Here is a 26,099-nt window from a genome sequence, read left to right as displayed (position 1 = left end):
CTGTCAGTCACAAGCTGACAACTTCTCTAGGTTTGGGGCTGATGCACATTGCAGCAGAAGTGTGATTGCAGACACCAGATATTTCTCCCCATGAGGCAACTGTAGCATAAAGAAGGGGCTCCCAAAATGTGGACCAGCACTGTCATGTGGAAAGTCCCCACTCCAGCTTCACATCCTTTTGGAGGACTCTAGCACCAGCATGGAGATATTTCACATGGCAGCAAAGGAATGCCGGATAGAGGGCTTTGGTCTCCAGCTGTCATTCAGCGACCACTCCCATCATTCCCTGGCCAGAGTCTCTATGGTTGAAAAGCAGAAGAGGGCAGGGCAAGGAAACAACCAGGTGGTTATTGTGGGGAAGCATGTAGGGAAACACTATGGAAATACAGAAGGGCAGCCAGGAGACCTCCCTCAACAAATCATGGCCCATACTGACAAATATAACAGATCTAGAAGTTAGATGCCAGGCAGTGCCATGGGATTGGCTCTCTGGGGTCACCTGACTTTGAGGATCCGAAAGATTCTGGTACTCAGGTGTTTGTGTCACAGTATCAGAGACCTGCAGTTCTTTCTTTTTTTAACCACATTTAAGGCCTCTCAGACTGTAGTTCACAAGTCTGTTTAAGACCATATAGTGCCATTCAGTGGCAGCCAATATAAGTGGGATTAGAGGGGTGCAAAATGAGCTGCCGCTCACTCTTCTCACCCTGCCCTGGCTGCTTCACTCTTCTCACCCTGCCCTGGCTGCTTCACTCCTTCTTGCCTTGCCCTTCCATGGCATTAATCTGAGGCACGCAGGCTGGTATTCGCCGGGGATTGCAATCAGATGAACACGGTGCTGGAGCAAGGCAAGAGAGAGCAAGGCAGCCGGGGGTGGGGTGAGAAGCGTGAGAATACAAGCTGTGGCTTGTATCCCGCCTCCCCCAGCCCTGCCCTTAATGACTTTCACTGGTGCCATTCATCTCAGAAAAATACAATGGCTTTTGGCTGAGTTATACCCGTTTCATCTATGGATAATCCAAACTATGTATCAGACCCGCATCAGCAACGCAACCTACGGAAATTCTACAAGCCATCCTTTAATTAGAAGCCACTCCAAGTCTGGTCATCTTGTTTCTCTCTATGTCTTTAGGTACAAACGCCTCCGATGTGGTATGCAAGTGAAACAGGTCGATCATGAGGACTTCAGATTCAGTTACTTCTGCAGAGGGAAGCCTGGACCGCAGCCATCTATACTGATGCTTCATGGGTTCTCATTCAGCAAAAACATGTGGTTAAATACAATCAAAGTAGGTTCCCATCTTTCTATTTTGAAAAAAATTATCCCTGTTCAGGTGCAGCGCTCTCAGGAACATTCTGGGAAGCCTTGGCACCTATACCTACACACAACGACATGCTCTATTTCCCTGCCTCCATGCTGCCGACAAGTACGACGTTTGTCTCTGCAAACACTGTACTCATGCTCAGTGGGAGGGTCTGTTGGTGTGGAGGATGGGTATTGCCAGTGCACTTCTATTCCCCCTGTACCCAGTAGAACTGTACACATCAGTCATTTTGAATTTTCAACCTCAGAAATCCCAATCCCCACCACCAGGAGGCGACAGAAAGCAGGGCAAATGCCCGAAGTGGTGCAGTGGCGGTGGTGCCCTTTAACTGCGCAACCAGCATGGCTGGGTGGCACAGCGATTCTCGGGAGCTGGGGGAGTGGGGCGGGCAGAGAGTGGCATGAGGCTGCTGGGGGGACACATGGGCGTCGGGTGATGGTAGTTCCGCTCAGAGCTCAGAATACCTTTATAAGCTCTGAGCAAAACGACTATCCCCAGACACCCCCGCGTCCTCCCAGCAGCCATGCAGGCTCCCCAGGCTCATCACCCCCTGCCCACCTCTCGCAAGCTCCCAAGAATCCTCCCCCCATCAAGGAGGAGAGCTGCTCTTGTGGTAGCAAGCATGAATGGTCCACTTTGCTAAGCAGGGTCTGCCCTGGTTACATTTGAATGGGAGACCACATGTAGGGTTGCCAACATTATGTTGGCCGAATTCGGGACACATGGGGGAGTCCTGGGGGCGGGGCCACATAGGGGTGGGGCTTGGCCCCATGTGGCGCAAGGGCGCAGCCAGGTTGCCAGCTGCCAGGCACGCTTGCCTGGTAAGGCTGCTGGGGGAGGTGGCGGCGGCTGCTGCTGCTGCGTGGCGGCGCAGTGGGGACGGCAGCGAGAGCTCCGCCCACCTCCCAAACCATGACAGGTGAGGTCAGGGCGGGCGCGCTGGCTGGAGTCAGGGAGGAGACCCGGCAGCGAAAGAGCTCCTCACTCAGGCCCGCCTTCCAGCTAGTGCGCCTGCCCCAACCTCACCTGTCATGGTTTGGGAGGCGGGTGGGGCTCTCACTACCCCCACAGCACTGGGGTGGTTTTAAAGGGTTTTTTTTAAAAAAAAAAAACTAAACAAAAAAGTCAGAAACCGGGAGGAATTGAGTCCCGAATGGAATGAGCATTCCCCCCACCCCCACCCCGTAAATAGGGACATTCCATGTAATGCGGGACTGATGGCAACCCTAACTACATGTGAGTACTGTCAGAGATTCCCCTCAAGGGATGAAGCCGCTCTGGGAAGAGCAGGTGGTTTCAGGTTCTCTCCCTGGCTTCGCCAAGATAGGGCTGAGAGAGATTCCTGCCCGCAACCTTGGAGAAGCCGCTGCCAGTCTGTGAAGCTAGATGGACCAATGGTTTGACTTGGTATATGGCAGCTGCCTATGTTCCTAATCACTGCGTCATCCAGCCACACACATCCCCGTGCCAGTACTTGGTGGACAATTAAAGAGCCACCACCACGCCACCCGGGGCACTTGCCCCACATTCTGATGCCTCCTGGTGGTAGGGGCTGGTATTTCAGATGTTGGAAATCCAAAAATACCAACATGCAGGTATTGGTGCAACACAAGATACTTTGTGCCTGGGTACAGTAACTTTAAAAAGCTATTGTTGCCCAGGCAAAGGTAGTCCAAATTGTTGGGTGGCAGAGGAGAAAAACCACAGTGCCCTAGCATAGCTTCCAAGCTTTCTAAAGCAACTTGTGCAGTAGCATTTTCCAGTATATCCCATCCCATCAGCCTCCTGCTCTGCTGCCCGAGATAGCTGACTCCTGTTAGAATGACCTCTGTGTCAAGGAATGTTGTGCTAGTGGATAGGGCTGGATTCACCATACAACAGAACAGGCAACTTCCCAGCTCTGCCCAATTCCCAATCTCTCCATTATGTAAGAACTTCTCACTCAGGGTTGCATGTACTCTGTGTACCACTGCATGATTAGATAAGGTGCTCAGAGCAGAATCTGACATCCTGAGAGAGTCTCAGCTTTCTTTCTTGCCTGCTTTTTTCTACTAAAGCATAGTTCTAGCCCTCATATTTACAAAACATAATCCCAGAAATGTATAGGGGGTTTTTAGTGACGTTTCAGATCAGAAATCAAAGAGTACATTTGAGATGGCTTCCAGTGGTGCTGGAGGTTGGTGGGTTCAGTTGTGAACTCACGATGACTTGTCCTCATCTAGGCATTATTTCTAAACCTCTATACCTGCTATATCAATAGCTGCTCCCCTTTAGCAGAAGCACTGCCCCTCTCTTTCCTCTCCGTTTCAAGCTGATTCATGGGATTTTGCCCAAAGTACCTTAAAGAGGCATGCATATTGATGTCTCTGCCCATCTGTGAAATGGGATTTTAATTGGCGTCAAATGTATTATTGCCATGTTTTTAAAAAGACTTTCCCAGGACTCCTCCATCTAGCCCTGTTGGAGTGATGAGCAAGAGAGACAGCATAAGCCCAGTTGGACCAAGATCAGGGGTCAGCATCATGGGCAGTTTCTAAAGACTGCTGAGCCCTAAACTCACCCATGTGTTTATAGCCCTTGTGTCATGGTGCCAATGCAACTCTCTCAGGGCACACCCAAGTAGAATGGGACCAATGAACTCCTAGAGTCAGCCCTGATCCCATCCCTTAGTCTGCACAGCATACTTATATTGTAGCAATGTAGCAACTATCATCATGATATTATTTTACTATATAAGAACTTGGCAGTCCCATACCTAGCAGTAGGGCAGTGAAATGGAATCGTCTATAGATGTAATAGGGAGTTCTGCATGCTTGCGGGCTGGAGGGAACTTGCAAATTATGGGGTGTGGGGTGTGTGTGTGTGTGTGTGTGTGTGTGTAATCCAAATAAGGACTAAGTATAGTCATTGCTCTCCAGGATGCATTGAATGTTGAGTGTCTTTTTTTTTTTTAAAAAAGTAAAACCCAAAAAGAAAATGAGGGCAGGATTGGCTTGCTTGAGCCCACAACCGTTTAGAGAAGTTGGGAGAGAGGATATTTGAACTGGAGTCAAGGGAGATGTTCCATGAAGTTAAAATACTCCTCTCTGTGGGCTGCTCTCCAACACACTGTTCCACACTGTCACACAAGCATGGCGCCACATACACAGTCTGTAGAAGTCACTACCATGGGTGAGAATCACACACACACACACAGTCAGTTCTAACCCAAGGCCTACAGCGTGTACTTGTCACCTGGAAACAGGTAAAGAAATATCCCTTTGTCAACAGGAATCTATAAGACAAATGCTTCTCATATGTTTTAGTGTTGGATAGTCTAGCAGGGTATATTTCCCTCCTGATAACATTAATGGTGTTCAAGATCATTAACCCTTCTATCCTTTGCTATTGGAGAAATCCAGTTAGTTTCACTTCTGATGCCATCTTTTCACAGTTCTTTCCTACGAACCTCCATGTGGTCTCCCTTGATATGCCTGGTCATGGAGAAACCACTCGCTTGCTGGGAGAAAGTTACACAGCAGCTGCTCAGGTTAAGAGGATACACCAGGTAAGGCCTCTTTGTAGCTGTCCACAGCTGTGGTCCACCTTGAAGGCTGGCAAGTGAGAGGAAGAAGGCCTCCTTTATGGCCAAAGATGTTTGCTGGTCAATGAAATGTGGAAATGGTTACAACTTTGATTACTTGAACAGGTGCAAATACTGTTAGCTGTCAACTGCTGCAGTCACTTCTAACCACCACATGTTACACCTTTATTTTATTTATTTATCTATCATATTTATATACCACCTGATGTGTGTATATTTCTCATCCTTGCACAGGGAGAATTCTCATCAGTTTGGTATTGGTAAATTCAGAAATCATTTATCACCTATCTTACATAATGGACATCTGCAGGGGGGGCAGCCCCCACCCACCTCCCACAAATTCTTGGCCAGTTTAATGTGGGACAATTTACATACTGTATTTACCCAAATCCAAGATTAGCGCACACACACACACCCTAGTTGTTTCCTGTTAAATCTAAGGGAGTTGTCTTGAATTCAGAGTCCTCTTAAATACAGGTATAACCTGTATTTAACCTGTATTTAACCTCTATCTTTAACACATTATCGTAAATTAATTTTAGGGTCACCTACTTTTTGGGTAAATACGGTATCATATGTATATATTTATTTGTATGTTTGTACGTTGCCCCACCTCACCGCCGCCCTAAAAAAATTCCTGTAGAGATCTATGTCTAGCAGTCCTATAAAAGGAAAGGAGGAGGCGGAGTTTTAAGTACAAAACACATTTCTTTTGCCCCATTGTCATCTCTCATGAAAAACATTTTGCAAACGTTTGACGCACTACCCAAACCTGCAAAACAAAAAACCCAAAACAAAAACACACACACACCCGCTTTCTTCCATGGCACTCAAGGCAGTGTACAGGGTGCTCCCAGCTGCAGACAACGAGCAAGCCAAGTTTGAACTTCAGTGAGATGGTATCATTCCACTACCTTGAAGTAGGGATTCACGCAGGTCATGCTATTTCAAAGCAAAATATTTCAAATCAAGGCAGTGGAATAAGGTCATCTTGTCCCTGAAGGAGATGATACATTGGGACACGAAGAGCCGGATGCCATAATAACCTTTCTACTTCTAATGCCTTACATTGTGTACTCTCAGAGTTGTAAATTATATCAAGGTCTTTAACAGCCACAACATTTAGCTTATTTACTAAGCCTTTTGTTTCCTACCAGTCTCTGTATCTGAGACTCTGTTTGTGCGGGTACTTCCTATCTCTGTTGTCACTTCCTGTCTCTGCTGCACAGACTGCTGGGATCTGTAGTACTGCAGGAAACTCTGTAAGCGGCTACAATGCACTGACCTTACATATAGCCTGCCGCCCACGGAAGGGGGATGCACACAGCACTGGGCTCTGTGTGAGTCCAAACTGCACCCTCGCCTCCACCAAGCTCATATAGCCTCAATGGCTCCTGTGAACTGCATCAGAGCTGCAGCCACTCCGGCTCCTGCTGCAGCTCTGACATAATTCTTAGGAGCCATAGAGGCTCTATGAGCTCAGTAGGTGTGAGGACAGACTCACATGGAGCCAGAACGGGTGGATGCCCCGTCGTGGGTGGCATACTGCACTTTATGTAAGCCACTTTCTTTTGAGGATTTGGCTCTCTCCATGCAGGGGTGGGTTTCTGGTTTGTTGGAATGGTGATAGCAGTGGATTACTTCCACTAAAAAAAATAAATTGTTGATGTTACCATTGCATGCAATTAATCCCAGAAAGGAGGTTCGTGGGTCTGATCAATTCTTGCATTTCCGCTCATAGACCAACTTCCTCTCTCTACCCAGCTGCATGTACTTCTGCTCTTATCCAATATGATTAGTGTTAATTAAGTCTCCTTTTCTTATTTTTCATAAACTTAAAAGTTTTGGTTACCTTGTGTCTGACTTGTGACTGAACCTGAGTTGTTCAGAACCAGCTCTGCCAACAATTCTCAGACTCATGCACATAGCAGATTCAAGGAATCCCAGGCACTGCAAGGCTACTACAAACCACACATGTACTCAAGGTGATGGTATAAGAAATCCTGATGAGCAAAATACATAATCTGCAGGTTTAGAATCCCAAATGCTAGTACAATGAAAGTTGTGCCTTTGAGTCAATGTAGACGCCTGGTGACCACAGAGCCCTGTGGTTCTCTTTGGTAGAATAGAGGAGGGGTTCACCATTGCCATCTCCTGCACAGTATGAGATGATGCCTTTCAGCATCTTCCTATATTGCTGCTGCCTGATATAGGTTGCTCCCTAGGCAAGTTACTTCCCCCGCTGCACCATTAGGTGGCTAAATGCTAGTAGGAACCTACAAACCATTATGGGAGAAGTGGAAGTGGAAAGGAAACTGTAAAGAGAAGGAGAAACCTCCCTCCCTTTGCCCATCTGTTTCCTCCTTGCCACAGGATATCCTGGGCCAAGCAGGGTCTACACAGTGTCTAGCTTAACAAAAATGACCCACGATCCATCGGACACTATCACTGCCCATCTGCCTTTAGCAGAGAATGCTGGACTCAAGAGACTGTTGATGTCATCTGGTAAAGCAGTTCTTATATTTGTCTCCAAGAACCGACTGGCCAAGTTCTTTCTTGGGAAATGCCCTAAACCAGTATTGAGAGCTGTAATGTTAATTGGAACATTTCCTCCCCCTTGCCCCCATTTATGCTTCTTTCAGTTTGTCGAGCGCATTGGTCTGAATAAGAAGCCCTTTCATCTGATTGGTATTTCCATAGGTGGGATGGTTGCTGGGGTTTATGCTGCTCAGTATCCATCCGAGGTCTGCTCCTTGTCCCTCCTTTGCCCAATAGGTGAGTGGCTCCATTCCTTTATTTCGAGAGGTGTCTCTCTGCAGTAGCTTCTCTCTGAAAGATGAAGCCTGCCAGGAGAACTGGTTCAGTCTCCAGGTTGTAGGAACAGAAGCACTGTGTCTGGGATGAACAGAAGGGGTTATTCTGACGCAGCTACCATTTTATGGCACTAACAAAGATATTTTATTATATATGAATTATTATATATGAATTAGAGAATAGCAGCTGATGTGACCATCTTGAACACGTTCCAACTCTGCATCTCCCAGCCCCTTCGTCTCCTCTCTCAAGTTGCAGACACCTTTGTCCTCCTCCAGCCCCAATTTTTCCCACTTCCCGAGGACCCAACCAGAGTTCCATCTAACATGGCGACATGGTGATTATTTTTTATTTAGCAGGGGGAGAGTAACTGGCCCTATCCACCCCCAGCACAGTACTTCCAGTGACTGTTGCTGGTGTCTGTCTTATGTTTCTTTTTAGATTGTGAGCCCTTTGGGGACAGGGATCCATCTTATTTATTTATTATTTCTCTGTGTAAACTGCCCTGAGCCACTTTTGGAAGGGTGGTATAGAAATCAAATGAATGAATGAAATAAAATAACAGGGATTCCCAGATGTTGACGACTACAACTCTCAGAATCCCCAGCTGCAATGGCTTTTGCTTGGGGATTAATAATTCTGGGAGTTGTATTCAACATCTGGGAATCCCTGTTAGAGGGAACACTGGACCCAACCTCTGTCCACACACCCTAGCACAAGCTTAAACCCTCTACTGCCACTACCCTTGCAACGGCTATCTTCTAGGACCATATCTTAATCCCATTTGGGGGTGAGAGACTGCTTTGCCAGTAAGCAGCATATTCATATTAGATTGTAATGCACTGTACATGGGCAGGGTGTTTGCCCAACAGCTAGTGGCGTGTTTGCCCACTTTCCAAGAGCGCAGGCTGTTGCTGGCCCTGTCATTCACCTCTGCCCCACTCCTGCTACCCATGCTGCTGTCCCTGCTGTCTGGCAGCCAGCTTGCCACCTGGTCAGAACCTGGAAGGGCCCCCATTCTTTCTTGCTTCTACCCAGCCCATCAGCCAAAAATTGAGTGTGCCCGTGTGCCCTGAGGCAGACACAGAGTGCATGTGTGCCCTTCATCCCACGTGGACAGGAGCGGAAACGGAGGTGAATGGCAGGGCTATGGTGGTGAGTGTGGCAGCAAGGTGCCCATTGTGAGCAGTGGGTGGGTGCACCCGTGTGAACAGGGGGCTCCCTGTGTCCTTGCTGTGCCACTGTACAGGGGGCTGCCTTTGAAAGACTATTCAGAAAATGCAACTGATGCCAAATGCAGCAACTAGGTTAGTAGTAGGCACAGGGAACATATCTCACCAATGTGAAAACTTCACGGCTGGCTTCTGGGAACAATTCAAAGCTTTACCCTTTGAAGCTTAAAGCCAGGGTGTCATCGGACTTGGCTGGGTATCCAAAGGATGGTCTATTCCCAGACACGAACCTGTCCAGCGATGAAGACCTTCATCAGAGGCTCTTCTACAGCTATTCTTATCTTCGCAGATGAGCCACTGGGAAAACTGAGGCCTCTTGAGTGGTGCTGCCCCACTTAGGCGATGCTCTCTCCAGAGGGGGCTGCCTTCATAGTTGCTTCATTATTGTTTGTATACTGCCTTTCAAGAGAAAAGTTCAACCCACACCCCCCGGGCCGGACTGAGGGCACTGAGAGAGCAGTGGGATGTATGTAGGGAGGGCACCGGTTTTTGAGCAGAATGGGTAATTAGGGGTGGGAGTATTCCCTGCTGCCAAGTGTGGCGGGGTGCAGAGGCGCCCCCGTGGATGGGGCGCACCAGGAATATGCCCTGTTGCCCTGTGGGCCAGTCTGAGCCTCCCCCCCAAATTCTAAGAAAGTTCCCTTTCCTCAAAGGGCTCAAAGTCTACAAAGAGACTCTAGGTAGACATCAACAACAGCCACTGGAGGGCTGCTGTGCTTGAAGTTGAATGGGGAACAGTCGCTCTACCCCTGCCAAATATAAAGATAATCATCACTTTAAAATATGCCTTTTTAAGGCACCAGATTAAGACCTTTTCATTTGTCCAAGTTTTGAATGAACAAATAATTATAGCAATAGCAATAGCACTTACATTTATATACTGCTCTCTATAGCCGGAGCTCTCTAAGCGGTTTACAATGATTTAGCATATTGCCCCCAACATTCTGGGTACTCATTTTACCGACCTCGGAAGGATGGAAGGCTGAATCAACCTTGAGCCCCTGGTCAGGATCGAACTTGTAACCTTCTGGTTATAGGGCAGCAGTTTTACCACTGCGCCACCAGGGGCTAATTCTGATCATTGCAGAGAAGTAAGGTTTTATTTGCTGTTTGGATTACATTTGCTGATCGATGCTGCTTTAACTCCCCCCACCCCATGGCTATTTGATTTTATTTGTACCTGTTCTGTTTTATTTGTACCTGTTCTGTTCTGTTCCACATTCCCCTCCCCCTTCGCCGCCAAACATAGTATATACATAAGATTCTTTTATCAATCTTTTCAGTTTACTTTTACTTCCAAGTTTGTTTTCTGCACCTGTTATACATGTTTTAAACTAAAATTTAAAAGAACATTGGCAGACATACTGCACAAGAATATGTTAGCCTACTAATGTTTTATTTGTGCTAACACAAAATTTGAGTTTTGTGTATGCACAAAGGCAGGATTACTAGGCTGACATAATCTTTATGTCAATCATTTTTTCTGCAATTTCCAATGGGCTGCAGAACACAATTTGCGCAACATGTGCAAATTCCACAATAATGTCATCCATTTGAAATATATATTTGAAATAAATAGATATGTTCCTGTTAGAAGGTATATTCTGTCCCAATTCTTAGGTCTGACATATCCAAAAGACAATGAGTTCTTCAAGCGCTCGACGGAGCTGTTACACCTTAAGGAGGCCAATGACTCCATTCTTGTTTCTTTGACTACAAAGCAGGAAGGAGACTTACTCAAACTTGGCTTATACCATGCCAGCTTCCATAACATACAGGTGAAGAAGCAACGCTCCACTGAATCTTCTATAAATAAGCAATACTCTAACACTGAATCTTCTACAACTACTAGCACTTCTGCAAATCTGTTTGCCGCTACTGACTTGCTTTTCTGGTTTGAGTAGAAGCACAGTATGAAATCTGAAACAGAAGGTTAGATAATAGACTGAATCTTCCAAGATGGTGGTTGTTTATTCCAACATGAATACTAATCCTAGTGTGATTTTGTGGGGTATCCCGATAACATTCTCCACATCCCATAACATCTGCATGACATTCATCTGTGACATGCATGTTTGGGGAACACTTCTGGCTTTGTGTTTGGTTTTTTAGGTTTGGATATTAATACCACTCTATATTCTTTCCACAACACTTTTTAAGCTTTCTTCAAGATGGGATAAAATGAATTGGTAATTAACACTAACTGGATATCTTCTCATTTCTTATAAACATTTACTACTACATATGAAGTCACTCATTTCTCAAACTTCTTTTTATGATGTTAGAGCTTAAAAGATAAGTTTAGCATTCTTTGTTAAGGATTGGTAAAGGCAGTGTTTGTATATTTGATATAAAATTATCTCTTTCAGCCTCATCCAAAGAGTCAAAGGTGGAACAAAATCTTGAAAAATGTTACACTTACATCTGGGCTGTGTGTGTTAAAAATTACAGAAATACTGTAGCTTCTGTCCATACTTTTGTTCACTGTCAGCCAGTAACCATTCTGCTCCCTTCCATTTTTCCAAATAAGGGCTTTCCAAATACATGAGTGCCTTTTGAATTCTAGGAGCTCCCCAGGGTTCTAATTTAGTCTTGCAATGAGTTGAATTAGATTGCTGTCATTTAATTTCCTTTTGCCGTTTCTCACATTGCTATGTACCATTATTCAGGAATTCTGGTTTTTGTTACATGCCATTTTAACTAATCAAAATTCTCGTACTAATACACTTCTGATTATAGGAAACCCTACTACACTTCTGTCATTAAATTAAAAGTATTCCCTTATTGTTTCATGCATTTCCCCCTACATTTAATTTCTAAGTATTTATTTCCCATAAGCAGCACATCATTGAATCTGCAAATTTGATGTCTGTCATTGGAGAGGAAGAGGGGAGTGCACCAACTAGGCATGTCACCCAGTTGCCTGTGCATTCAGACATCAGGCTTGCTTAATTGTTTAGTAGAACTCAAAAGAATCACTGTATGAATTTACTTTCAAAATTGTGCCTAAGGAGGCCAGACCTGCACTTAGAAGGTGTAGGCTCAGGGCATCTCTGAGTGTCTGCTGAGCCCAGAAATTTGCTTTCAGCACTAGCTCAAAGCCCTTTTGTGCACACACAAATCAATTCCTGGTTTCCCCTCAAGCTTTCTTCTTCATTTTAGCAAACTAATTTTAGGGGAGGACAAGTATTTCTGTTGTTCGCCTTGTTAAACTACTGGGCAGCAAAACACGCCTGTTCTACTGCAAATCACCTAGTAACCTACCTGTAAATCCTGATCTACCTTCTGCCCAGCCCTGTTGTAGAGGAACCTTATCTGATTTATAGCTTAATCAAGCCTATTTTAAATATGATCTCACCCTTCCCTTTCCCAAAGGTAGCATTATCATTAGAATACTACTAACAAATATAGAAACTCATTTGCAGTCTTCTTCAGGTGTGCTCAAACTGATTCCCAAAGGCAGAGACTCCTTCAATAGTTTAGATATATAGGTTATGTGGCAAGGAGTCCAAATACACATAAGGTCTCAGGCCACAACAGGATCCTAACAAGAATTCCATTCAGCCTTGCATTGGCCACACTTCTAAACCATACTTTTTAAAAAATGCTAAAGGATTAATGGGATATATAAACAACAGGTGAAATAAAGCAGGTGAATTTTTTCCCGTGTGGACATGGTTCATCTGAATTTCTCCACTACATACACTTCAACTACCACCAAAGTAATATCTGGAGCACATGTAGAGGAGCTGTTAATCTAAATCCCCCAGATGTGCAAGAACAATTTGTTATGGGGCGGCTAACAAATTAAGTGGAGGAGGTTGATGATGATGATGATGATGATGATGATGATGATGATGAAACGGCATGCTATTTGGGAGACAGGTGCATTCAATGAGCTCACCTTATAATCATGTGGGAGTGAGTTCATCGAACCTGGCTCAGAGTCAATTTAGTATAGTGGCCTAGCTACACATTATGTTAAATGGTGTGTGTGTGTGTGTGTGTGTGTGTGTGGTGGGGGTTGTTTTGTTTTTTGGTTAAAGTCTACACTGTAGCTGCAGTCTCTCCCCACCGCCCCCGCCCGTGCCACCCACCCCATGCATCAGAACCAGGAGGGAACATTGAATCCTCTCTCTTTCCATTGCAGTCCCAACAGAAATGTCCCCTGAAACTATTAGGCAAATGGAAGCTTCCCTCCAGGGCTTAACAACAGCTTTGGGGAGTATTTTAGTTAGGGCTGCAGTGCAAAGGGAAAGGGTTAAAATCCCATGTGCCTTGTGCTCAGTCCTAATTGGGCACTCCTGTGGTTCGGTTCAGTTCAGTTTATTTACGGTCGCTGACCAGATAAATATATACATACAGCTCAAAGAGTTACAATAACTAATCCAGCTATTTGTAGACCTTATGGAGTCCAGCTATACAGATACACCCTTACTTGGAATTCTAATGGCAACGAGACAGAACTTAGCACCTGCATAAGCACTTAGAACTTAGCACCTGCACCTGTTTGTTATTTCTCTTTGTAAACCGCCCTGAGCCATTATTGGAAGGGCGGTATAGAAATTGAATTATTATTATTATTATTATTATTAGTATTAGTATTAGTATTAGTAGTAATTTTGTCATCACTATCAGATAAAAGATAGCTAAAATAGAATTCATCTGGGCGGCCAGGGTAATTTGCTAGGAGGAGCACTATTAATTCATAGCGAGTGGCCCTGTAGAAATTCCAGTATAGTAGCACATGCAGTAGCGTCTCAATAGCACCTGACTTGCAAGGACAAAACTGCTCTGCGTAAGGGACTTTTCATGCCTGTGGCTGAAATTTAATTTCACAAACACTCCTAGCAGAATTTGCAACAGTTTTGTGGGGGGGGGGGAATCATTATTTGCTTGAATGTTCAGTGTAATTTGCTCCTAAGGTACTTACTCTGAAAGGCTTCTTCTTAGAGGTTTGCTGACTCTAGTTTATATACATGGCCATTTCCCCAAGACAGATTTCTTTCAGGCAGTGTTTCCACTCATTTGGTGAGTATCTTCTTGACCCAGAATGAGCCTTAGGTTCTAGATCAGGGGCTTCAAATGGCAGCCCTCCAGCAGTTGTTGGACTACACCTCCCATCACCTCAGTCACAGTGGACAGTAGCCAGGATTGATCGGATTTGCAAGCCAACTGCTTTAGGAGGGCTGCAATGTGAGACTCTCTGGAGCTTTCCCAGTCAGCAGGCTTTCCCATGGGTTTACTGCGAGGCTTTACTACGAGTTCAAAGTGGCCAAAAAACACTGATGCAAGAAGCGGATTTTTTAAAACCCCAGATATAAATCGGGCTACACTCTAAAGCGCAACGAAAAATCCGAATTGTGTGTGAAGCGCTCCCCGATAGCGTGCAGGGACTATGGGGTAAATTTGGCCGATCTGTGAATGCACACCCTCCATTCTGGAAGAGATGTGAACTAAAAGCCAGATATGAAAAGCTTCCTGGCTTGAGATATATGAGCATTGCTTTAGCAACTTCAGCAATACAACACATACGCTAGTTTCCTTCCGTCTTTGAGAGGAGAGCTGGTCTTGAGGAAGCAAGAATGACTTGTACCCTTAGCTAAGCAGGGTCAGCCCTGCTTGCATATGAATGGGAGCACTGCAAGATATTCCCCTCAGGGGATGGAGCCGCTCTGGGAAGAGCATCAAGGTTCCCAGTTCCCTCCCGGGCTTCTCCAAGATAGGGCTGAGAGAGATTCCTGCCTGCAACCTTGGAGAAGCCGCTGCCAGTCTGTGAAGACAATACTGAGCTAGATAGACCAATGGTCTGACTCAGTATATGGCAGCTTCCTATGTTCCTATCTTCACATATTACCAAGATTGCTGCAGCTTGTTTTCATCCGTTTTTTCTGCATTTAAATGCATCTGTAATTAGTGGCTGTTGACATCCTAATGAAGCATGTGCATAATGAAGCATTCCCCTCTGGGGGAATGTGCCAGGAACCCAGGCACAATGCCAACCACCCTCTTACATGCACGCTGTTACATCTCAGGGTGAAGACTTCTGGGGAGCCTGACCCTCAGCAATGGATTTCTGGTCTTGCAGAGCACTTCCGGAGCTCGAGCAGCACTCAGGAGTTTTAGCCCTCTGGTGCAACGGCATATGCACAGGATTGTGGGAATGGCATACAAGCTCCCATCATGTCCCTGTAGAGCCTCCCTACATGCACACTTCATTCATCAAGTACTCGGTCACTGTTTCAAATTCTTTTTCGGGGTGTGATGCAAGCTTGTAGCAGAATCATAACAGATTGTAGTTCTTTAATCTTCAAGATTTTCTTTTATATTTAGCAACTGTACAATGAAGTCCTGAAGAAACTGAATGTCTCCAGGAGATATACGTGGTTTTACTTAGTGAGCTTTCTAACTCTGCTTCTCCAAGTTTCTTTGCAATACAAGTTTTGATAAAGATCCCAGGGCTTTAAGTTCAGTTCCTCCAGGAATGCTTCTAAATTTAATTAAAAATGCCCAGCTGGCACTGAAGGCTGCATTGGCTGCTGTTACCACTTCAAGTATTTGTAAGCTGGTTGTTTCCTGTTATCCGTTAGTAGTTTTCACTTGATCAAGGGAGTAGGAGATCCTGATAGGAAAGGGTCTTCAGAAAGGAACACTAACATGCTATTGCATGATGGCAGTTTATCTTGCACTGTCTGCAACTCCAACTCACCTCAAGTTCTCTCCCTCTCCCCCAGCTCCTTAGGGGATATCTTGATGATAAGAGACCACACAGGATGTTTTTCATAACATGTAAGTACAATAGCAATTTATAATATGTCTGGGCCATTTCACACACATTACAGTCTCAGGTCATCAGGAGTATTCTCAATAGGGAATTGCAGCCAATCATAGCTCTTTGAGAAGTGTACCTGTATGGTACACATTTGTCGTGGGGGTACTATAAATAGGTTTGTGCATATTATCAAAGGAACAGGAGGCTATGGATTCAAGTTTGTTATCCCAAAGAGATGACCCATGAGTAAAAAACTCTCAGGTGTTGAGGCTTCATTGCTACTACCTCCCATCTCTCCTGAAGCATCAACCCAATCTGTGTACATTACAGCATCTGCACACAGCTGCAACACTAGTCTGTTGCTAAGGTGCCCTTTAAACATATCTCCAGCTGTGTGTGTGGGCAGCTGCTCTTCTGTGACTTGCTCCTAGACAGCCGAAGGCTTTCTTCTGCCATGTCCCTAGTTAAAATCACCCATCTTTACCTGTATGAGGCCAAGAGATGCCTGGGGCTAGTCTTAATCAGGAAAACAGCATGGGGGGGAGTGTTAACCCCACTACCACAGTGCCACAGCCCCTAATTCAGCCCCCCCCCCGTTATATTATTTTTAGAACACACCAGAGGTGATCCTAATCCTAGACCTCCCGTTTCACATCCAGTTGCACCCTACAGACAATAGCAAGAGGAGCTGTAATTCTGTTTCTTTATATTCAAAAGGTTTCTTAGACATCATCAAAGAGGAGTCCAGGCACTGCCTTAACAACAGCACAAGAAAAATCAGGGCTCCGACACAGATAATCTGGGGAACGGAGGACAAGGTACGTTGTAGAGTTTACATTTGTCATAGCTACAGGAATATGGCAAAAGGGAGAACACCATACATAGATGGGAGTGATCCCACTTCAATGGCATTTCACTTCCAAAAGCTTGTTGCTGTTGGGAACTAGGCCACTGTGAATGCTGGCCCTCACACTGCCCAGCTCCTGTTCTTTATTCTGTTGGAAGGGGGGAAAACACTGGTCTGGAAACTCACTAGTCTGACATTTCAGCCCCCAATTAATTTTTGTGTACAAGTCTAATTCAACTATGCACTTTCTCATTACAACCATCTATAATTAAATACAGATACATTTATATACACACCAACTATTATATCACTAATATTCTTTATCTGCTGTGACCCAAGAGCATTCTAATTGTTCTCTGTGGCTCCTGGGTGATTCAATTTTATGGTTAATTTTTAGTTTATTATTGTTTAAACATTTTTATGTGGATGTTTTTATCCAATTGTTCTCCTCCTTGGGTACCTCCACTTCTGGAGGAGAAAGGCAGGATACTTATACTACTTACAGTATGTAAGTTACATACTTACAGTATGTAATCAGTATTTGCTTATATCTTATAATGTATGCTTACCTTGGTTTTAGAATTTAAAGGGTACCATGTTTCCAGCATTCTGGTCAGATTTAATGAAATATGTATATAGCGTGGAACATCCTTTCCTCCAGAAGGAGGTGTGTGTGTGTGTGAAATTTATTGAGGGTTCAGTATTAAGCAGACATACAACATAGGAGGACCACTTCATTCTCAGAACAGGAACACTAAATTATGGACAATATAGATGTATACCCCACTCCATCTAGAGCAGTGATTCTCAAACTTGGGTACTCAGGTGTTACTGGACTTCAACTCCCATAATCCCCAACCAAAGGTCACTGAGGCTGGGGATTATGGGAGTTGAAGTCCAATAACACCTGAGGACCCAAGTTTGAGAATCCCTGATCTAGAGCAAGACTGCCCAAGTCCTGGCCTGTGAGGCCACACTCTCCAGCCTCCGAGCCCTGAGCTATTTCTGCTGCTACTGAAAAGCTTCAGGCCTGGTGGGCTGGTGAGAGCAGTAAGAAGCTGCCATGGCCAAGAAGTGGCCATTGTTGCCACCACTGCTGCAGTAGTGGCAGAGAAGCTTCAGGGGATGGCTGGGGGCCAACAAGAGCTACAAGAAGCTGGCCAAGCTTCCGCAGTCAAAAAGTGGCCACACTTCTCCCCACCACTATGGTGCTCCTTACACCCCGTCTTCTCTCCACCGCAGCAATTCTTTGTCCCTCCATGCTTCCCCTATTCCCTGCAGTGGCCCTTATGCCCCCACTACACTTGTCCCTGTTGTGGTGCTTCTCTGCCCCCCTTGCTCTGAATCTGGCGTCTAAGGACAATCCAATGAGAGGAGGGTGAGCCGGCTGGCTGAGGTATCTACCTACAGGCCACAGGTATGTTTGTTCAGAATTTCTTTCTCTTTTTAAAAAATGAACCTTTGAGCATATTCTGGTATGAAAAGTAGTGTATTCAATTTAAGTGGCAGGATTGTCCAAGCAAAATTTGGTATCTGCAGGTCATGGGGAAGTATGTTATTCAGAATTTCTTCCCCCAAAAACCCCCAACCTCCCCCTGAGCATATTCTGGTGTAAAAAGAGGAGAGTGGGAGGAAGAAAGGAAGAGTGTGGAGAAGGAAGACAGAAGGTGCAAGGTGGGTGTGAGAAGGCCGTGCAAGGCAGTGCGAGTGTGGCCCCCTGGAGGTACATTGGAATCAAATTCAGGCCACCACATGATTTGAGTTTGACACCACGATCTAGAGGGCTTTATAGTGCTATCTACAACTGTACAGTAGACAAACTCTGAAGAAACTTTACTAAGATTATGGAATGGCTAAAAAGAAAGAAAATTATGTGAGGAAATACTTGAAGGGACCTTTAATCTACAGAAAAGGTAAAGGAGCAAAGAGGGAAGAAAGAACAGAAGAAAGATGGGCAATTATGAACCACTGTTTTCCCCAAAGCTAGAACAATAGCTTTTGCTGCCCTGCCATGCCATGCCTTAAAAACCCCAGCTGCCACTTCTGCAAAGTGGCATCTGGAGGAGAAGTGTGCAGTGTTTACCTTCATCCTGCATGGTGGGCATATCTTCTCCCTGCAATTCTCTCTCATCTCACCCAACTGCCTTCTTCTAAGCAGGGTTCATCTCTGTTCCTATCACATATATAAGTGACATGGCAGCAGGCTTGAAAGACATTATGTTGAGGTGAAAAATATAGTAGTTTTAGCTTGAGATCAGGGCAGGAAGCAATTGTTTTATACTGCAGTGATACAGATATCAACTGAAACAGAGGACAAACCTTTTGTCAGAACAGTTGAACAATGGAATGAGATGCCTATAGGAAATTTGAAGAACATCCTTCCTTGGAAATTTTCAAAAGCATCTTCAATAGGCAACTTGCAGGGATGGCTTACAGTTTTGGATATCATTTGTTGAGACAGGAAACTGGAATAGATCATTTGCCTCTAGCCCTGACTGTACAGTTGGGTCACCATCACATCTTAATTTCTGTCTGAACAGGAAGCAGAACTACTCACTTTCCTCAAATGTATACCCCCATTTGCCTCCCTGGCTTCCAGAGCTCCTTTTGAATTCCCTCCCTGAATTATTTAGGATTAATGCAGGCTTAAATAGGATTAATAATCATTCCATGGCTCCAGAGAATTCAGCTAACTGTAGCTATGTGAAAGAAGAGCTAAGTATCTCAACAAAAATGGTCAGCATCCTCAAAATACAATTCTCAGGAATAAGGGTGGGGGCTCTTGACATTTACTGTTATAAAATTGTTCTAACTCAGCTACATCTTAATCCCTCACACTCCAGCTCTTCTAAACTCAACCTATCATTTGCCAAACCATCTCCCACCATAGGGGAATTCCTTTTCCATTCCATAGCCGCATCCAGACATCACACAGAACCGGAGTTACATGTGGCTGGGGTTCGTGTAACTGCATGTCTGAATGTGTGAAATCGCAACTTGGACCCCAACTGATGCTTCAGTCACTAAACTCCAGTTTGAACCCTCGGTTTGAAGTGAGGTTACTGCTCGGGCCCCTGGTTTGCGGCTGCCGCCATTATGTCCGAATGCAGAACTGGAAGCAGCCTTCGTTGGAACCAGAGTTGAAGGAAGCTCTTCCCTCTCTCTGTCCTGATTGGCTGCCGTGACTGTCCATCAAACACAGGAGAAAGCCCAGCAGCCAATTCCCCCTCTTCTCTGCAGTTTCATAGACTGCAGAGAAGAGGCCAGCACTTATGTCTGAATTCAGACAGGTAAACTTATGGGGGTGGGGGTGGGATGGAACCGGGGGTCCTGGTTCTGTGTAATGTCTTAATTCGGCTTTATATTAACTCTACTTCTGAGAAAAGGTACATTACAGCTGCTTAATTAATAAGGGGGAAAGAAATATAAAATCTGAAGTGTTTAAGAGTGAAAACACTAAATGGAATTCCCAAAGGTAATCACTCTTCCTCTAGGTAAGCAGTTCGGACATTTATGGACCATAAAAATAAGTCTTTATCTGGAGCTAGTCCTGACCAAACACCACGAGCCCATCCCTAGTAATGCTTCCATTACAAATTAGGAAACTGTTTCCAGGGACAAAATATTTCTCACAGCAGGCCAACATTGAAATGGTGGTTCAAGATTTCAGGTATTCAGAATTAAAAGATTTTGCAAATTCAACCCTGAGTTTGCTGCAACTAAAATTTCAGTACTGTAGTAAGAGAAATTATGCAGATAGATGTGTGCATCAGGGTGCTTGTACATTTTCTGGTGCAGCTATCTAGATAGCCGAAGTTTCGTAAAGGGCTTCTCAAGAAAGGCCCCTTCAGGGGTTTGAAGTAAATGGAGGCTTTCCCCCTGACAGCTTTGCATTCTTATTTCCAGCTCACCTACACCTTTTTTTTTAAAGGTTCGCACCAGAAAAATACTAATTCTTTGTCGTGCAGATCTTTGATCCTTCTGAGGCGGAAATTTTAGCAAGGACCATCCCCAACTCTCAATTGCATATGCTGGAGGAGTGTGGACACTTCATAACACTAGATGCACCTGATAAATCCGCAGAGCTTCTCTTGGAATTCTATACTTCCATTTGTGACTCAACATAGAATAAGAAGATGGCATAAGCCTCACAAAGGAGAAAAGCAACTGGAATATTCAGAATGTCTTTTTTACTTCATAAATATAATATGAAAGACATTGTGGGTATTGTTCATGTTACATCAGCAAGGCAGTTGGGTCTTGCTGATGAAATGAACTGTGGGTACTGGGTCATATAAACACTAACACTGTGTAGCAGATGAATAGGTGCTTTCAAGACTATTAAAATAATACAGTTGTGCTTCTGTTATGTTGCAAAGTACTATATACAGCAATAGCACTAAATAGTTACCATTCATGAGGTGGTCATATAGAGAAAGATGGGCTAAGGGGCTTAACATGACTCTCATAATTATTTGCCCTTTTCACTGTGTGTTGGATGTTGCTGGATACATGCTCATTTCTTAGTGCTAGCAAACCCCCCCCCCCCCCAAAAAAAAGATATTGGGTTTTAGCATCAAGCCTGTAGGTGAAAATATTATGGCTCTATTATTGAGAAATTGTTAAATGGCAAAGAGACTTGATTTTTGTGTGTGCCTAGTCTTCAAAGGAATGCTCATTTCTTAGTGCTAGCAAAAAACAAAAACAAAAAAGATATTGGGTTTTAGCATCAAGCCTGTAGGTGAAAATATTATGGCTCTATTATTGAGAAATTGTTAAATGGCAAAGAGACTTGATTTGTGTGTGCCTAGTCTTCAAAGGAATTTAACATTAAAAAGTTGTCAATGGGTGTATAAATGATGCATTCCGTAATATTATATTATATAATCTTCTGCCTTTAATAAATCAAGATTTAATAACTGTTTGTTCAGCCTGGCCTTCCAAGATGTTTAAATTTATAGTATTTTAATTGGTTTTGAATTGTTTTTATATTGTTTTAAGCTATGTGTTTTAAATTATGTTTGTTTCTATGTCTTTTTAAACTTGTGCACCATCCAGAGCCTTTGGATGGGGTGGCCTATAAATGTAATGAATAAAACAAACATTTCAGATTTATTTTTTTTAAAGTTGTCAATGAGATGATCTTCACCTCTGAACATAAGAACACAGCCCTGCTGGATCAAGCCTATCTTTTCCAGCATCCTGTTTCACACAATGGCCCACCAGATGCCTCTGGGAAGCCCACAGGCAAGAGCTGAGGGCATGCCCTCTCTCCTGTTATTCTCGGGCAAATGGTATTTAGAGACATCTTGCCTCGGAGGCTGGAGATGGCCTATAGCCCTCAGACTAGTAGCCATTGATAGACCTGTCCTCCATGAATTTATCTAAATCCCTCTTAAAGCCATCCAGGCTGTTGGCTGCCACCAAAGCTTGTGACAGATAATTCAATAGGTTAATTATGCATTTTGTGGGGAAAGTACTTCCTTTTGTTGGTCCTAAATTTCTTGGCAATTTCATGGAATGACCCGTGGGATGGGATGACAGAGGAGAGCTGGTCTTGTGGTAGCAAGCATGACTTGTCCCCTTAGCTAAGCCGGGTCTGCCCTGGCTGCATATGAATGGGAGACTAGAAGTATGAGCACTGTAAGATATTCCCCTCAGGGGATGGAGCCACTCTGGGAAGAGCAGAAAGTTACAAGATCCCACCCTGACTCAGTATATGGCAGCTTCCTGTGTTCCTAATGTTCTAGTATTATGCAAGAGGGAGAAAAAAATATTTCAACTTTCTCCACACCATGCATGACTTTATAGACCTCTAGTATGTCTCCTCGCAGTGGTCCTTTTTCTAAATTAAGGAAGGTGCTCTAGGCCCCTGAACATCTTGGTTGCTGTCTTCTGCACCTTTTTGCAGTTCTACAACATCCTTCTTAAGATATGATGACCAGAACTGTATGCAGTACTCCAAATGTGGCTGTACCATAGTTTCTGATAAAGGCATTATGATGTTAACAGTTTTATTTTCAATCTCCTTCCTAATAATTCCAGGCATGGAATTAGCCTTTTTCACAGCTGCTGCACATTGAGTTGACAGTTTCAACAAGCTGCCCATCCATCACAACCGCACAATCCCTCTCTTGGTCAGTCACTGACAGCTCAGACCACATCAGCTTATATGTGAAGTTGGGTGTTTTTTTGCCCCAATATGCATCACTTTACACTTGCTAACACTGAACCGCATTTGCCAATTTGTCACCCACTCCCCCAGTTTGAAGAGACCCTTTTGGAGCTTCTCGCAATCTCTTTTGGATTTTACTATCCTAAATAGTTTGATGTCATCTACAACTGTGGCTACCTCACGGCTTATTCCAACTTCTAGATCTGGATATTGTGTGCCATACTGTTCAGAATCAGAACATGTGAGCTACAAGAAAACTCTGTCCATGATATTCTTTGAGGCTTCATTAAACTTGATAAGATATAATCCAAAAGCCATACTAAGGCAATACCTACAGTGGATCAACGTTTGAGGACCTATCTAGGTCAGTTTCGTGTACAGGGAAGTATAATGCACATGTAATCCGGCCCCAGCACCGCATCCTTCCAGTGGCTGTTGCTGATATCTGTTTTATTTCTTTTTAGATTGTGAGTCCTATTCTTATTTCTCTATGTAAACTGCTTTGGGAACTTTTGTTGAAAAGAGGTATATACATATCTGTCGTATCATTCAACTTACATGCCAACGTGCATGCACTGTTCGGTGAACTCTTGCACAAGCACTAGTATCGAAGTGCAGTGCCACAACAGATCAGGGGTTATGAGAAACATGCTGAATAAAGACAATGCCGGTTGTAACAAAAGGTTGTGGTGGGCTGAAAGAGCATGTGCAAAGTCTTGCATGATGGCTTCCACAAACCTCTCTGGATTTGGGTGGTCACTCATCAAATAGTGCGGTTTCATTCCATTCTGGTGTATGGCAAAGGCTTCCCACTAGCAAACGATCACCTTCAGATCCAATCCCATGAAAAACAGTGATACAATAGGCATTGTAGAGGTTCAAAATATGATGAGCTGTGCAAAGGATACATTTCTCTCTCATAATTCAGAGCTTGGACTCTCTGAACAGTTGATTGTCCTGAATCCGACAAAAAAACACAACTACTTTACATGAAACATTAACTTATGGAACACACTATCCGGTGATTGCTAGCTTGGAGGGCTTAAAAAATATATTGGACTAATGCATGGGACATAAATCATTATTAACTAGGGTAACTAAATGGCACATCCATGTACAGAAGCAATATGCAACTAAGCACCAGATGCTGGGCAGTGAATGGTCATTACTCTCTGGTCCATTTTTATCCTAAAGCAATATGGCTGGGCACTACTGGAAACATGGATCACATAGTCTTTGGTCAAACAGAGCAAAATAATTCTTGTGCTCTTAAACCTTAGAATTACTTCATATGAATGATGTTAACTGGGGTTGTATATATACACAAATACAACAATATTTATATCCTGCTTTTCAACAAGCGTTCCCAATGTGGTTTACAAAGATATAAATAATTAAGATGGCCCCCTGTCCCCAAAGGGCTCACAACCTAAAAAAGAAACCTAAGATAGACATCAGCAATAGCCACTGGAGGAATGCTGTGTTGGAGATGGGGATATGCTGCATTTCCATGAGTATGCAAAGTTAGGTTTTCTGAGGACATCAGCATTCATTTCTTTAAAAAGAGGTTTTCAGATGTTATGGCTGTGAAGATTTGAAAGTAATGACTGTTAGAACATAAGCAGCTGGTTGTGTGGCTGAAGATGTCCAGTTGTCAGGGGGCAACTCCTCAGACCCTACATAACTCTGTCCCTCTCGCTTTACTAGCAAAACAGAAAACATGCAGATTTGTTTAATTTGCATAATTTAGACAGGTCACAAAGTCAATTTCTCTTGTCTCAGAATTTTTGTTTTTTGTCAAGTGTGGTGTACGCACAATGATCTAGGTGACAGAAGGTTTTTGTACACTGCAACTTTCTCCAGAGACACCCTCAGTTTAGTCAAAACACAACTTTGTAAGAGGTACAAGCTAAACAGACCACATTTAGAGGACTGCATACAGTTCTGGTCACTGTATCTTAAGGAGGACATTGTAGAACTGGAAAAAGTGCAGAAGGGGGCAATCTTCCTTATGAGGCAAGGGTACAGTATCTGGGGCTTTGCAGTTGGAAAAGAGGGGAATACAGAGAAACGTGATAGAGGTGTATAAAATTATGCATGGAGTAGAGAGTAGACAGAGAGAAAATTATCCCATGAAGCTGAAGGTCGGAAGTTTTAGGACCAGCAAAAGAAAGTACTTTTTCACACTGCACATAAATAATCTATGGAATTATTTGCTATGGGATGTAGCAATATCAATAGCAATAGCACTTACATTTATATACCGCTTTATAGCCGGAGCTCTCTAAGCGATTTACAATGATTTAGCATATTGCCCCCAACATTCTGTTTACCCATTTTACCAACCTCAGAAGGATGGAAGGCTGAGTCAACCTTGAGCCCCTGGTCAGGGTCAAACTTGTAACCTTCTGGTTACAGGGCGGCAGTTTTACCACTGCGCCACCAGGGGCTCCTGGTGTAGTGGTGGCCACTAGCCTAGATGGCTTTAGGAGGGGTTTAGACAAATTCGTGGAGGACAGGTCTATCATTGGCTACTAGTCTGGTGGCTGTGGGCCATCTCCAGCCTCAGAGGCAGGATGCCTCTCAATACCAGTTGCAGAGGAGCAACAGCAAGAGGGGGCATGCCTTCACCTCTTGCCTGTGGACTTCTCAGAGGCATCTGGTGGGTCACTATGTGAAACACAATGCTGGCCTAGATAGGTCTTGGGCCTGATCCAGCAGGGCTATTCTTATTTTGGCTGCTTTTTACTTGTATTGTATGTTCCCCTTCTAATTCCTTCCTAGAGAAATCTTTCAAACACCAAAGTGCAGTACTCCTCCCAATGCATATCAGAATCACTATGCATCTTCCTAATTTGTTTTGAAAGGGACACCAACAAGATACTTTACAGCACACTATGAATATGATTCAAGTTTCAAACATGAGCTCCAACAAATTAAGAACTGCATTAGCGTAATGAGAACCCAAGAGATCATCCCTCCAGTAGCAAAAGGCAAAGTCCTTTCCATTCAGCTCTATCCTCCCCTTTATAACTAGAGCAATAATCCCCAAAGCCTTAATAATCCATTTCAAAACTTCACATCAGCAACAGCACTATAAAAGCAGCTGCATAGACAGACTTTCGCACAAGCCTTGGATCAGATGCAAGACACCCAAGAAGGCATGGGATGTGGCGCTTCCAGTGACCCAGGTGAGTTGTGGGAGGCAGGCAGAAGGGTTTGCAAGTGCAACATATAGTCACAAAGGACAACTGAACAGGATGCAAACAAGAAGGCATCAGTGACTTGAGGTATCTGTGCCATGGGATAGTCAGATAAGTCACATTCGTGAAAACTAGGATTATTAGTGAG

The 26,099-nt window shown here is 44.1% G+C and overlaps 1 protein-coding gene across 1 annotated transcript; it reads left to right on the top strand.

Moving 5' to 3' along the window:
- Positions 1 to 1,025: 1,025 nt before the first annotated feature.
- Positions 1,026 to 21,104, top strand: LOC128343979 (monoacylglycerol lipase ABHD6-like). Its single transcript, XM_053293417.1, has 7 exons — positions 1,026 to 1,289; positions 4,759 to 4,872; positions 7,551 to 7,683; positions 10,575 to 10,732; positions 15,689 to 15,743; positions 16,444 to 16,544; positions 20,542 to 21,104. Exons 1-7 carry the CDS (start codon positions 1,026 to 1,028, stop codon positions 20,698 to 20,700), a joined length of 984 nt encoding a protein of 327 aa, XP_053149392.1. The 3' UTR covers positions 20,701 to 21,104.
- Positions 21,105 to 26,099: the final 4,995 nt, after the last annotated feature.

Source organism: Hemicordylus capensis, chromosome 2, assembly GCF_027244095.1.
Source record: "Hemicordylus capensis ecotype Gifberg chromosome 2, rHemCap1.1.pri, whole genome shotgun sequence".
Lineage (NCBI taxonomy): Eukaryota > Metazoa > Chordata > Lepidosauria > Squamata > Cordylidae > Hemicordylus > Hemicordylus capensis.
Note: the sequence above shows the minus strand (reverse complement) of the source record. Positions and strands in the feature narration are given on the sequence as shown.